Below are 15,007 nucleotides of genomic sequence, written 5' to 3'. Positions count from 1 at the left end.
TGTATAGTTTGTCAGTATGTAGTAGAGAAGCATCAAAGAACCACCTGCACAGTACAACAAGGTAATTTGGTTACACACGGTGCTTCTTGCCAAGCCCATGGAGTGCACATCACTTGACCAAACTAGCTTAAGTTCTACTTAATCTGCTCATGAGATGAAAGATTAATACACTCACCCTGAGTTCTTTTTCTTAGGAGAAAGCAGAAGAACATGAGAAGTCAACCCCACAGAATCCATCTTGCCAAGCCCATGGAGTGCACATCACTTGACCAAACTAGCTTAAGTTCTACTTAATCTGCTCATGAGATGAAAGATTAATACACTCACCCTGAGTTCTTTTTCTTAGGAGAAAGCAGAAGAACATGAGAAGTCAACCCCACAGAATCCAAGTTATATGGCTTCAGAAAAGTCATCCTGGATTGTGGGGTATTTGGAGGACAAGACATGCTATACTATAATTTTCTCTTTTTTTCCTTTTTTAATTCAGAAGGCATTGGTTGCCTTTGAACTTTCATCAGATCCCATACTGATAGAGGCATCATGGAGCAGGCATCCCAATGTTTTTTTTTTTTTGTCTTTTGTGATTCATTCAGATTTCCCTGTTGCTTTTGTGGAATTGTTTCAGTTGCTTGAGGTTGTAGCATTTCTGTAAGCACTGGCAATACTTCAATGACAATGTCACAGATCCAAAACTTTAAAGGACACCATGTCATAGCCAATCCATTACATTATCCTAACAAGGATGATCAGAAATGATAAAAACAAATGCTAATCTGCACTGTTTCAGCAGTAAAATAAAACACAAGATTACAAATTTTCTACTCTAAGGCACAAAATCATGCTAACTGATACGCATCCTCAAAGTTGAACACTAATACCTGAGGATGTTAAAACTCCATTCTGCAACAAGACAGATCTAAATCCTGGAGGTGCCAAGCTTTCGCTCGAAAAGGCGATGCAAGAGAAAGACTTGCAGAATGCTAGCCCCAACAAGGGCGGCAGATTCAAAGAGTGCCTTATGGATTGCTCTCCTGCTCATTGCTTCATTTACTGCAATTGCACAGATCACAATGAATCTTCAGATAGTCGATATTTAAGCTATCCAAGATGAAAAACACAAAAGCTATCTTGATTAAAACAGAAAGATGCCTTGTTACAGAAAAGAACGGACAATATTTCTAGCAAGCTTTTCCAAGCAAAGGCTCTTTCTAAGATAATCAACTACGAGCTAAATTGAATTAGTCTATTTGGTGCAGTTTTGCAAATTTTACAATCTATTAATTTTATCGGCCCATTCTAGCTAGGTCTAGATGGTTGCATTTCTTATTGATAAAGAGTTGCTTGGACTTAGAAAGCATGCTAAGACGTTGACATAAAAAATGTCTATGTGATCATAACATGATCATTTATGTCTCACAGGAAAGTTGCAATTTCCCTGCAACACTATAAGTCCATCTATTAGGAGTATAGGAATACAATTATGACAAGTGGATAAAGCTCAGGAGGAAAGAATAATTTAGCCATCTTACTCCTGAAAGAGTTTTCTCCTATCGAGTCAAATCAGTTACAGTTACCAAAGAAAGATATAGGAAATACCCAGTGCTTGGCGGTCAGTCTGAGCCTCCAGCCAGTGCTGCTCAAACTGTATGTTGTAAAGAGCTTCTTCTAACTTTGCAATTTGTTCCAGCAAAGGGGCCAAATGCTCTGCAAACAGTAAGAGAAGATCATTACAAGAAGTTTGTTGCATCCCAAACATCAGAAGTAAGACATTTGCAGGCTAACCATCTTTTGCATGTTGATTATAGTGCGTGAAATGGCTGACATGTACATCAAAATCAATCGTCTCATGGTAAGGAGACTTGTTCGTGAAACAGAATCGATGAAGACCACTCCTTTGAACTAGAAATTCAAACTTTTCACTGGTCTTGTCACGAGAATCATGGATTTGATCACCATGTGGACCTTTTACCTGGCAAAAACTTGTAATTATAGAAGGTTTTTGATGATGTTACTACAGAAAAACATTCTATATCATAACATCACCGAAATCATTGGCATAATAATGAATCCTTAGTTCTTGCTTCCCTATTTGTAGGTGGGTAATAGGGACACTTCAACAGTGAGATAGCAACATGGCATAATTCCCAGACAAGTTAGATTAGCAGGTAAATTATGGAATACGTCCATTGGCCACACAAAAATACAAAAACATACCAAACAGTGGAAGTGCATCAAAGAATGTGTTGTTGAATACTATACATTAAAATCAACACAATTTTCTTATAACTTATTTCCTCTGTTTTTTTTTTATTTAACATCAGATACGATGACTCTCACCACATTCCTTATTAAACATCCATCAAAGTTGAAGATAATTTTGCTGTTTGGATATTTTTCCCCTTGTGCCCCCCAAAAAATGAAGTAGAAAAAGAATGCAATAAAAGAAAATAAAATGGGGTTCTCTCATTTTGTTGAGCTAAAATAACTAGACGGTCAAAAGGAGTCGTGTTATTTTTCACTTTAAATATTATCTGAGGATAAACTAAGAAAAAGGAATCTCCAATACTGTTTGGAAAGCTGCAGGACCTAATCTAACCTTTAATCAACCAACAAGTTCTTTATTCAAATAATGCACTACCATTTAAATCAGAACATTTAGGGACTAGTTCAGCTATAACCTTTCTCACTAATTTAACTTGGTTCATGAACCCACATCAGAAATGATTTATATGATTCTTTAAAAAGTTAAATGGGTCGAATGGATTTGTGTATGGCCTCAGTAAGCTCTTCCAAATCGCATTCTAGATCCAAAAGTACAATACTTGAGCAGTCACTGTCAACTACTAATCAGAGATAAAGAAGAATAATCTCTTGAATATATACTTTGATTCTAATGTCCTAGTCTCCAGAACACATGCTCTTCAAGAAAAGGGAAGCGGAAAACGTACCACAAGATCAACACCATCATTGCTGTAGTGCCAGGGAGTATCAGATTTGACCACAACAAATGACACGTAAACCATGTCCCCTTCGTAAGGAACTGAATGGGAGAAACACTCTTCCCTATCAATGACGAATCTGATCCCATCAGTTAATCCCAATCTCAATAGAAAGCAAACGAACGCCAAGAACGCAATCGTCGAAGAGCGTCCCTCCATCTGCATACAAATTCCAAACAGAAGACCGAAGAACACAAAAGGTTACCACCTTGCAACCGTAGGCTCACTACAAACGTGAAATTGCAACATCAAGTAGAAAACAAGAAGAATTGGGTCAGGACTGCAGCAAAACCATTCAACGAAGAGCTCAAACAAACAATAATCGAAGTTACAAAGGGCTAAAAAAGCTAACAACTTTTTTGGATCTACGCCATCCACCTCTGATTTCCTCCTAAAAACACATCCCAACTCAGAAATCAACTGTTAAGACGACTTCGCTCTTGGGAAGCACATGAATCCACCGCGTTAAAGCATCAGAAACAAAGATCCACATAACAGAAGAGACAGAAAAGGGATCGAAAGGGATTGGTATATAAATCACCTGCTGCTTCGTCTCCTGGAATTCTCTAGCCTCCTGTTATTACCTCTTTCTCTCTCGTATCGCCGACGGCTTCGCTTCTGCTCTGCGCTTATTTCCGTATAATAATAATAAAATAAATAACAAATCGCAATCGATAAATAAAAGAAAAGCTGGATGTAACGGCCGTTATGTAGTCACCCTTCATAACAGTTGTTATAAACTTGCCATTTCATACCGTCCTGCATAAAATAATCTTATTCTTCGCATTTATATATTCGCGAGAAGTGTAAATCATTTTCAGAATTTTTAAATAATATATATTTTTTATTATATGAAATACCTTCAATCATTTTTTTTCTTATAGATTGGTCCATATAATATTTTTAGTAATACGAAAATATAATTATTGAAAATATAGGATTTACTGTGTTATAGTAAATACTTTTGGTTTTTTCTAATATTTTTGGTTTTTTCTAATACAAAAATAAAGTGTTTATTATATTATATATTTTTTTAATATTATTGAAAATAAAATATATATTATTTTACAATGTTTTTGTACTATATTACAATGTCTTCTTAGTATCAGTGAGGACACTAATACATAACAAATATACAACATAATAATTTTATAAATATTATATTATAATATATTTATATTACATGATAGTATTTATTGACATATTGAAAATACTATAAAATTATCTTATAAAATTACTCTTTATCCATCACAAAATGGTTTTCTTTGTCGTCATTTTATTTGCAATACATATCATATTTGCATATATCTTTAGAGAAACCAAACAATATATAATCATCAATTGTTTTACTTTTTATGCCCCAATCCATCAATCAAAAGCCAAAAATGCATTATTTGAAATATTTAGCACCAATTTATTGATTAAAAATTACATTAAAACTGAGGCCAATGTTTTAATGGCACAGAAATTATGACATGAGAGATTGGCTTTTAGCATCAAGAGAAATGGTAAGATTTAATAGCAAATGCTTCCCTGTGGAAACAGCAGCAGTAGCATCTCAGTATTGCTATCATTCTTCATGTTTCTACTGCTTACTGATGATAGCAGGAGCAATAAATCATATCTGACGTGATGATTTCAATCATCTCATGTGAAAATATTGATATAGATAAACCTATACAATGTTTGGTACTCAAAATACTGGTCTCCTGGCAATAGAATTACATGAGTCCCAACCTTCATTCTGTTCCTGATTTGTTAAAACAGCAGAAGGTTTCATTGCCTCTCCATCTTCCTCATCAAAGCCTGCATCAAGTGATTGCAAGGACTTCTAGTGGAACCCTAAATACTCCTACTTGAAAACAAATTTGGTTGAAGGCTCAGCAGCGCAAATGCAAGGCACATCTGCAGTGCAGCTTCAAATGGTTCCCTCATCTACTGCCATCTTCATGCATCATTGATCCGGAGACCATTTAGTGGGTGAGTGAGCCCATCATGGCCGCCGATCTTGTGGAGCTCAGACTCTAATGCCTTGACTATATTTGTTCCCTCGGTGTCAGCTCCAGGCACATCTACGTGGAAGGATCCTTGCTTCAGGAGTGATACACATTCCTGGGTTAGTGCTTCCTGCTTGATGTAGTTGTAGAGCTGTTGGTGGAAGGGATGGTCCAAGGAGTAGCAGACATCAGCACCAGCAGATGAAATCCGAGATGACCCATAATTATCTCGTCGACAGAAATGGGGAAGAGAAGAATAGTCCATTATCTACAATCAAAACTGTTAGCATTTTTTATGAAGTAGGCATTCAAAATGGTTTATATTTGATCAAGATTTAAATATGAATACTGAGGTACAAAAACTATGCACTTGCTAGTAAAATGAAAGCCAAACAAGGCATACTTAGTTTCCATTGGTGAGCCAAACATAGCCATTTACTTTTTGCTTCATTTGAAGGTTCAACTTTACAGCTTTCAGATGTAAAGTCGCTCTCTTTACTAAACAATACATCTTCCTTTGATTCAACATTGGCAGTCAAAGGTCTACAAAATTAGAATTTTTATAATGTAGAACATGATTACCTCTTCTATTGATGTCAAAGAAAAGGTTCAACGTCTTGTAAATGGAATGCACAAGCCATAAAATTTTAAGCTGGGAATCTATCTTGCAAGAATCAGTTGTACTTTCTCAAGTAGATTTCATTCTCATACCATAAAAAGATATAGTTTCATAAGATTCATCTATTTCATTTCAGAAATATGTACTTCAATCCATCTAAAAAATATCATCTTGGACACTTAGATGATGAGCAAAAAGTTAACTACGAAGACATAAAATGAGACTTAGCAACTGTTGTTTGCATATACATATCTTCTATGCTGGTAATTACTACAGAACCATCAGGCAAAAAAAGCCAACAGATAATGCATGTCTAAAGGATCTTCTAGATGTTAAAAACTAATGATATACGGAACTATAGATTTGGGCAACTAAGTATATTACAATGTCAGAGACAATGTTTTCAAAGCACTAAACGCCAAGGTCCCAAAATGTTCGAAGCGCTAGGCACTCCCTTAGGTGCTAGCCCGAGCAAAGCGAGACACTCTAGAATATTAATATATAAAAAAAATATAATACAATTGATAAATAAGATTAACAGTGCTAGATAAGGATTAGTAGTTCTAAATAGGATCAACAATTCCAAGGATTAATATCAGTTTTATTTTATTGGAAGATATGGTAACAATAGTTTTAATATCAGTTCTAAAGATTAACAATCCACTATTAACAATAATTATAATAGTGCATAATAGAGGGGTCGGGGGGGCAAAGAAGAGGAGTCGCCGATGGTGGAACATAAGGAATGAGAGAGTGGCGATGATGGAGGAACCTGCAGATAGTGGCAACAGCGATAAAGGAAGTTGCAGACAACTATAATAGCGGCGGAGGAAGCTACGGACGGCAATATTGGGGGCACAAGAAGCTTCATATGTGTCCATCGGTGGCGGAGGAAGCTGCAATCCTGTCCCTCGACGATGGAAGGAGCTGCACACGAAAGCAACAACTGCGGAGGGAACTGCACACAAAAGCTATAGCAATGGGAACTTCAGACCTATCCGTCGACGATAGAGGAAGCATCAGATCTGTCCATCAGTGACAGAGAAAGCATCAGACCTATTCATCGATAGACCAGATGTGGGTCAAGGCAATGAGAGTAATTAGGGTTTACTGTTAGGGGGTCGAGGCAGGTTGGTTGTTCCTGTTAGTGTTTACTCTACTTAGTTGGTTCAATTGAACCAACTAAGTTACTATTCAATCGAACCAGAGTTGGCAATATGGTTCGATTGCTTGCTTTTAACCGGGCACTTGCCCAAGGTACCCAGTGCATGGGCTCAGGCAAGCACGTCACCCGACCAATGTGTGAGGCACTCGGGCCTCGCCTCGCTCAAGCGCCTTTTCAAAACACTAGTGAGAGATATAAAACATTATAGTAATAAGCACTCTGCTAAGACAAGCAAGTGCAATTGATCAAAATTTAATCAAGTGATCGGTTTCTACATGAAAATATAGAGGCCACAATATTTAACTTACATATATACCTTATGAATTGCAATATGCAAATGTTAAATTAGGAAAGCAACCATAAATTGGTTCCAAAGCAATTAAATGCCAAGTTTGAGGAGATCATTTAAAGATTCACACCAAATACTACAGTTGTTGCATAGTAATAAAATCTAGTGGTCAAAGATAAAAAAATGCTTCCTTTGAAAAAGAATTAATGAAAATTTTGGACCTTCAACAGCTCATTTCTGCCACAACCTTGCAGTACTTGTACCTTCCTTCTTGTCCTTTCTTGTAGAAGAGGCTTCACAACCTGACCATACAGAGAAACAGCAAGCACCATTGGCATAATAATCAGATTGCAGTATGTATTCTAAAATTATCTTGATGAGAACAAATGTTTAAGAAAACTCTCACCTACCTTCCAACATGCTGAGAATACATATGGAGCGTTAACTACGTAGTAAGTCTCTGTCTTCTCAGGATAGTTAAGGTCATCGACAGTAGATATGATGGTTAATAGCTGCACTCAACCAAAACAAGAAGGACAATCAAAATAGTTTCCAGAGGTATTTGCATAGGGAACATTGTCAGAAGTTAGCAATTAATTGACTTTAACTAAACATAGAACTTAATACATAAAAAACAGACCGCAAGGAACTAAAGGATGCAAAGATCCAAAGAAGCTCCATCAGATGGTGGACAAGTGCTATAACATAATGCAGTAAAGCAATTATGACATCAAATTGTCTAATGAACATTAAATATGCTATTAGAAAGAAATTTGTGATTTCTCCTCATTCACCTGATTTGGAGCAACATAAGTATCTTGTTCTGTATATATAAAACTAATGCATATTTTATAAGCTTCTTATATGATTGACCAACAAATCTGACCACCTATGTACAAAAAACATCACAGACAAGGCAGATTACTTAAATATTTTAATTCATACAGGACTTGAGTTTAGATTTTATATTCTAGTCTTTCAGGCTTAATACAAGATTTTGATTTGGCTAGCTGTTGTGTGAAAATTTTGGTTTGTGTCAACACCATCTCATGGCATAATTCCAAGCCAATTCAGACCACAGCTAGAGGTTGCTTTGTCAAACCAGCCTACCCTGAACAAAGTCAGCATGGAAAATATAAATAACTGGACCATCTCTGTAATACCATCAATCTAAAGTAGAGTCATGAATAAGATGAAAAATCAAGCTTGCCATTAAACAGTTTAAAAGGAAACACTTCGACTGTCATGCAGAACTTTAAGAGCTCCAGAAGGGGGATTTGAACGAAATTCTACAGCTGATATAAACAAGCACAACCAAGTGTGTCAACACATTCAACCTTGAAAACAAAAGAGAACGTACCTTTATATGGCTCAGTGCTGAAAGCTTCAGACCAGTCATATCCAAAACTTTCACACATGTCCCAATATGCCGCCCATACTTCTTAGTTGCAGCAGGCTACCATAAAAGAATGTAAAAGTAAATGAAAATGTGGAACTGCACGTAGAATACAAGAAATGTTACTTACCAATATTACACGATCTCGATACTCATTGATTTGAATGTGTGACTGCACATAGTAGTTTACCTAAAACGAAACCAATATACAGGTGATTAAATATTAACAAAAAAATAGAAACAACTGCCCTAGCTTTCCAAAATTTCTATGTAAAAACATCTGCAAGTTTAACCAAGAATTGTAATCAACTTGCTTGCTGAGCAGAAAATTTTACTTTTCTTTATCACACAGTTACACAGCTCATGCTGTAAGTATATCTGAATGGGATTCTATATACAGAATACATTGGTTGATCTAGAATGGAAACCTGAATATGTCAATCAGGAAGTGATCTTGCAGTTCATTTCATGTAATGTTGTTACAGTGGTGGGTTTTGACAAATAACCCAATTTCTTGAGAATGACATCTAATAAATATGAATGTTCAGGAGAACTATACACACACACACACATATATATATATGTACACACACACACATATATATATGTACACACACACACATATACATATACATATATATATACATACATATATATAAATATATGTACACACACACACACACACACACACACACACATATATATATATATATATATTCCCAACATAGTGATAAGTCATGTAACATTTGGAAAATTAAGAAAACATCCGATGTTAGCTGTAGCTATCCCCTCTTATCTTCTCAGTCCTTTTGTGTTTGCGACTCTATTCTTGATAAAAAGGCTCATCAGTAGCAACAACAGATGATTTATAACTGACTAAGCACGACATCAAGCAAAGATGTAGCTCCATCTAAATCAAAAGAAGAAACAAAAGAGTATCTCGAACCTGTGAAAATCAGATGTCTCAGAAATATGCTTTAAAAAATAATGACCAGTAAACGCTACAGCATAAAAACATGTACTCTCCTGCCACATTTTTGTCTGAGTATTCTGCACTCTAATTTGTGAAAGAAACAACATCTCTAAAATAAAGGAATTGTCATTAATCTCACCGACGCTTTGTCAAATGAGCTGAGGCCAACACCTATTGCAAAAACAGGAAGCCCCTGTAATGGAGGTAAAGGAGAAAAGTAAGATAACTATAGTTTACATTTTTTAAAAGAATAGTTATTATTTGTAGGAGTGATAAAGCATCTTAGGCATTTCCAGAAAACAAACAAGGAAATATTTAAATTTTTACTTGATTTGAACTAATGCATTGACTATAAATGCATCAATTAGGCAAGGTAAGTCAGGTCAAAATTTATCATGTGAGGATATATGGACAAGACCTGAGAAGACTCTGTTCAGCACTGGAAGAAAGAATTTGATGCCTCTTAGTTTAACTACTGTATTGCCCTCAAAAGAGCTCAATAGCAGAAGAGGATCCATGTGGCCAACTCAAGCAGTTGTCTACAACCTCTTGTTGTTGTTGACAAACACCAATGCACAGTATTTCAATATGGTCATGAAAACATATGCATGACAAGTAGAAAAGTCAAAAATAATGCAAGATTTCCGTTTTCTGAAGTAATGAAGTCATTCTGCAAGATATGAATTATAGAACCTATTTACAGGTAACAAACAGTACATATAGTACCAACGTGAGAAAAATAACTAATAATCCTAAAAGTATCTTGGGTTCGGCACATCCTACCATGACAAATATTCTTGAACAAATTAGCAAAATATCCTGCTTCCAGAAATGCATCAAATTTTGATGGAGCCAGAGTGGACAGTCACAAAGGATTACAGTTTAAAGAGAAATTACTTCAGCTTGTGTTTTAAATATAAAGATGTCACTTTCTCAATTTTGTACTTTGTCTCAGTGGCATTGCAACTAATAATACCCACGTGTAAAGCAGATAAACTTTTAAAAGTTGGACCCATGTAATCCATAGAGAACAGGTAGGCATGTAGGCAAGTCTCCATATAATCAGAGATGCACCAAAACAGGAAACCTTCAAGTATCATGTCCTTTATCAAGAACAATGCTGCAAACTAAATGGTGAATACAATTCTAGTGAAATGGTGCATGAGGTAAATGTTGTTGCCTTAGTACCAGTATATGTAATTGCACATTGTTGTATGCGAGTGTTCTTGGATGTAACCAGCTAATAAAATGCCAACCTTGTTTGGCAGCACCTAATATTATGGAAGAATGAGTCCTCAAAGTCTTCCAACAATATAGAAAGAGAATAATTCTTGGCACATACAAAACTACAGAGACCTGAAAGAGAACTTAGTTCTATATAAACAGAAAGGCCAACACAGTTAAACCCTCCAACTATTCTACATGGTTTCTTTTACTGATAGAATAACCATTCATTCCCCAACTTGTAATTGTTCCCCTTCCCAATGTTGCACAATCCCAGGACCATTTTCCAAAAAAGTCAAAGTACCATATCAATTACCAAGATTGCAATAATAAGTTTGTTATTGCTGATTAAGTGAAAGAACAAGCTTTAAACTAAGTTAAGCAAAAAACACGATCTTTCATTATTGATACTAAATGACCATTACTTCATCATCTAAAAGGGAGGTGAAGGGAAAGGCATGATATGGAAAATATTTTGTGCATGCAGCACATCAGTACAAAGTTGCGGGATTTCAAGAGGCACATGATTGAAGTTATCACCAGTGGCATTGAATAGCATGATTATAGCAAGATTAAAGTTGGTTTAGACAGAAGAAGATAATACCTCATTTGAGTATCCTGACAATCCGATAAGTTGCGAGTCACGAACCCCCCTATATAATTCTGCTGGTATTATAGGTTTCTACACTCAAATAGAATCACATTAAAACAGTGAAACAACAGATTAGTGTTTTTACAAAATGAATTTCAAAATCAATGTGAATTAGCATACTAGGTTTATCAATGTTCATCATTTGTGTTTGACTTCTCCTTTTTCTTTTGCAACCTTTTAAGTAGCATCTGGTACAATTTGCTTTTACAGATCTAAGAAACTTCTTTTGTGTAATGATTTAATGATGACAAAACTACGTGGCCAACTTAAAGCAGAATTGTAAGCAACTAGCAAATAAGATGAAGTACAGAAATAAGAAACATTCTTCAGTCTGTACTATGTAATATGTCATAATTGATGAACTGACTGGGATTTCATCAAATAACAACAATTCTAACAAACAAAAATAAAGGGTACAACTCACAGTCAAGATGTCATCGATGTGATTTTGAATCCTCCAGTTTAAGCAATCTATCAGCTGTGACAAAGAAAGTTACTAGTTTTCTTATTGGCAAAAGAAAAGCAATACAACTAGGTGATATAGACACACCATCTTATGTGCTTTGGCAACACTCCACTCTCTGGCCTTGAGAAAGCGCCCTAACGTTGCTGTTGGATATCCCTGGTGCATATTCTGCCAATGAAACAATCGAAACATGAAGTCACCATCCACATAATGAACTCATGAAGCATTTTTTCTCAATAAATAAAAGGGATTTTGATCTAAAAACAACATTTATTTATAAGACATGATAATACAAGCTCTCAAACATACAAAAAAAGGCAACCTGTGAGCATTAACACAAAGCAAATGCAAAACCTGAAGATTATGGGGGAGGGACCACTATTCCATTGCGAGAGATAGAGGCAGAAGCAAAAGCACAATAACTTTTTTCTTTAAGCCACAGATTAACAGACAACCAGACATACTAATGCAATAACTAGCACTGAAATCAGAAGTTATCTGTTATTGTTTCTTCCTGAAAATCTCCATCAGAAAATAATAAATAAACATTATTATTTGTTTATTATGAGTATGACACATTTCAAGTTCATTGAATGGCAGATGCTCATAAAAGAACAAGAGTAAACCATTATCAAGTATCAGAAGTAGCTGCCTCACCATTCCATAAGCAATTAATATATATGATCACTTGTGGAAACAGTATTGGCCTTAGATGTCATCACTTACAAGAAGATATTGTAATGCCAGTTCACCCAGGATGCACAAAATGACCAAAAGCACAGTGGGAAAGGACAATATGATTAGTAAGGTTTAGTAATCTACCTATTCATTAATGTCCCGGCAACAGAACAAATGGTGGTGAATATGCTCTTCTTTTGGTGAATAGATAGGATATTGTAAAATCTATTTCAAAGCATCAAATACATAATAAACGGCCAGTTGACAATATTTATTACAAATTGTGGCACTTCAAAAGGAAGTCATAATAGAGAGATGGCTGGTTAGATTCTAGCAAGAAAGATGTCTCTAACAAAGACAATAATTTTAATGAATATAGTATATATATACTAATAGTCAATGAATAGAAGAAGACTAGTGAAGAAATCTCAACATCTAAGACCACTATACTACACTGGGAGCGAGGTTCAAATTATAATAGTTCAACAAGCAATTGAACACTAAAAGCTTCTACACTGCAACAAATCCCAGCAGGACGAATTATATCATGATCAAATCCCAAAACCACACGGATCAAGCCCCTAACCACACAACCAATGTGTGATTATTTTGGGATATGGGACACCATCAGATATTATGCTATCAGGAACATGTACCAGAAGCTCTGATCTCAGTCTCAACGAGGAGCACATTGCTTTCCCATTTCGATTTCAGCGGCTTGCCAAGCTCTTTTGCAAGATCCAACCGGTAATAAACTTAGCATCTCCTAGAACATGTAGATTCCAGACGAAACACCAGCAGCTGCTGCTATTAACTACTAGACCAATCTAACCATCCATCTCATCGGATGCAGTAACTTTAGCAAAAATCGGAAAAGACAGTACCAAACGTATCACTGCTCTCACAAAGCAGATCAATCACAGAGAACAACGTTTCGAGAAATCATTCTTGCAAAACATCAAGATCGCTGCACATCCCCCGAGAACCACTTCCGAGAACCCATCTTCGACACAGAAAACACAGAATTGTAACGCGGAATCAAGAATTCATCGCAACCAGCCCAAGATCCAAGCAGATCTAGAAAGATAAAGAGATGTTACCTGAAATGTACGCTTCCGCGGCTCATCCACTGCAAGAATTCGGCCCAAAAAACCAAGAATCGGTATCAGAAAGTATACCATTCAGTCGGACCTTTAGAAACTAGCTAATTGACCAAACATGGACTCAAATTTACGGAGAGAGAGAGAGAGAGAGGGTGTGTATTTGTGACCTTCGTCCATCAGAGCGGAGAGCTGTTTGATGGCGTCCTGAGGCGCGACCGCCATTGTACTAGAACAGCGAGGCTAGGGAAGGAAGGAATTCGCTAGTCGATCAGGATTTCCTGAGGCGACTGGCGAAGGGAAGAGGCCTTCGCCGACCGACGATGTCTTTTCGCCCTCTCTAACTTCCCCTCTCTCTCTCTCTCTCTCTCTCTCTCTCTTCTCTCTCTCTCTCTCTCAGTGACACCTCGAAAGCTATCGTCTTTGCTGTTGCTGCATCGACATCACATGTATGTAGCGATGAATGCGAGAACGAGATCGGTAAAAAGGAGAAGGTTTTAAATTTTGGAAACTCCAAAAATAGAAGCGGGAGAGAGAGAGAGAGGAAAAATAAGGCAGTTTAATATTCCAACTAATTAAGCCTCCCACCAATCACGGCTCGACGAGGCCACTAATCACCGCGGGACCCACTTGCGAGAGGAGCCTGACAACTGGCCACGTCGCTCTGGGAGATATTTCACGGCTGATCGGACCCTCTCACACGGATCCATGATTCTCCGTGATTCCCTGCTACAAGACACGTGGTTACGGTTCGAGTGGGTCCCGCAGCATGGGCACGTGGCAAGCGAGGACGATGATGGTTGACACTTGCAACTTGTTTCGGCCGGCCGGCTAACGTGGCATGACAAGAGTGACGGACGTATAAATGTTGGTAGTATCTATGAGTTACGTTTCGGAGATATATCACATATTCTAAAATATATAATTAAGAATATTAGTTTTTACAAAGGAAACAAATATAATTCCATATAATTAAGAATATTGTGATATTTAAATCATGCTACTCATCGATCATTTAATAATTATTTAGACCTTATAATATATATATATATATATATAATTATTTTAAAATTATAAAATTACACACAAGAACTGAATAATTTTTAAAAAAATAATAAATATATATATATACATCGAAATTATACGGTAAAACTCCTTCGACGATCAAGCTAATATATGTTCGTAAACACTTAAAGCTTGTAAATATTCATTTAGTTTGTTATAGTAAAAACATATATAAAAAAGTCATCGATTGATTAAAAATAAGAATAATATAAGGCGTCTAAATTCGAAATTGGCCATCTAAATTCAACACGTGACTTGTCCTCGAGTGGCACGTGTTAGTCGTGCGGGGATTGCCGTCAAACACGTCTCATTTCTCCTCGTGGAGAATAAAATCCAAAGCCTAGCAAAGATTATATGTATGACTACGGCACGCATACATCGATT

At 36.3% G+C, this 15,007-nt stretch overlaps 2 protein-coding genes across 5 annotated transcripts; both read right to left on the bottom strand.

Moving 5' to 3' along the window:
• Positions 1-683: 683 nt before the first annotated feature.
• Positions 684-3,661, bottom strand: LOC135608379 (transmembrane emp24 domain-containing protein p24beta2-like). Of its 2 annotated transcripts, none has more exons than XM_065101195.1 (5): positions 3,541-3,661; positions 2,949-3,158; positions 1,783-1,969; positions 1,597-1,704; positions 684-1,050 (listed from the first exon to the last, which is right to left on the bottom strand). In XM_065101195.1, exons 2-5 carry the CDS (start codon positions 3,156-3,158, stop codon positions 917-919), a joined length of 639 nt encoding a protein of 212 aa, XP_064957267.1. In that variant the 5' UTR covers positions 3,541-3,661; the 3' UTR covers positions 684-916. The 2 variants fall into 2 exon arrangements, with proteins under 2 accessions (XP_064957267.1, XP_064957268.1); XM_065101196.1 differs by lacking the exon at positions 3,541-3,661 and adding an exon at positions 3,378-3,490.
• Positions 3,662-4,632: 971 nt separating this feature from the next.
• LOC135608377 (phosphatidylinositol/phosphatidylcholine transfer protein SFH11-like) lies at positions 4,633-14,015 on the bottom strand. Of its 3 annotated transcripts, none has more exons than XM_065101192.1 (11): positions 13,729-14,015; positions 13,559-13,587; positions 11,865-11,948; positions 11,739-11,792; positions 11,267-11,344; positions 9,578-9,631; positions 8,596-8,655; positions 8,430-8,525; positions 7,480-7,581; positions 7,291-7,371; positions 4,633-5,264 (listed from the first exon to the last, which is right to left on the bottom strand). In XM_065101192.1, the coding sequence occupies exons 1-11, from the start codon at positions 13,781-13,783 to the stop codon at positions 4,947-4,949; spliced, it is 1,011 nt and encodes a 336-aa protein (XP_064957264.1). In that variant the 5' UTR covers positions 13,784-14,015; the 3' UTR covers positions 4,633-4,946. The 3 variants fall into 3 exon arrangements, with proteins under 3 accessions (XP_064957264.1, XP_064957265.1, XP_064957266.1); XM_065101193.1 differs by having other exon boundaries at positions 4,633-5,147; XM_065101194.1 differs by having other exon boundaries at positions 5,123-5,276.
• Between the last annotated feature and the right edge of the window lie 992 nt (positions 14,016-15,007).

This window comes from Musa acuminata, chromosome BXJ2-3 (assembly GCF_036884655.1).
Source record: "Musa acuminata AAA Group cultivar baxijiao chromosome BXJ2-3, Cavendish_Baxijiao_AAA, whole genome shotgun sequence".
NCBI lineage: Eukaryota > Viridiplantae > Streptophyta > Magnoliopsida > Zingiberales > Musaceae > Musa > Musa acuminata.
The sequence above is the reverse complement of the archived record's forward strand: the minus strand, read 5'-3'. Positions and strand labels throughout refer to the sequence as shown.

Excerpts from the sequence above, each read along its gene's own strand:
- LOC135608379 (XM_065101195.1), bottom strand. The coding sequence starts at position 3,158 with ATGGAGGGACGCTCTTCGACGATTGCGTTCTTGGCGTTCGTTTGCTTT. Across the intron at positions 1,705-1,782 it reads TAATCAACATGCAAAAGATG|AGCATTTGGCCCCTTTGCTG; the intron begins GTTAGCCTGCAA and ends TACTGTTTGCAG. Across the intron at positions 1,051-1,596 it reads GACTGACCGCCAAGCACTGG|TAAATGAAGCAATGAGCAGG; the intron begins GTATTTCCTATA and ends GTGCAATTGCAG.
- LOC135608377 (XM_065101192.1), bottom strand. The coding sequence starts at position 13,783 with ATGGCGGTCGCGCCTCAGGACGCCATCAAACAGCTCTCCGCTCTGATG. Across the intron at positions 11,949-13,558 it reads CGCGGAAGCGTACATTTCAG|AATATGCACCAGGGATATCC; the intron begins GTAACATCTCTT and ends TTTCATTGGCAG. Across the intron at positions 9,632-11,266 it reads TGTCAGGATACTCAAATGAG|GGGCTTCCTGTTTTTGCAAT; the intron begins GTATTATCTTCT and ends CCTCCATTACAG.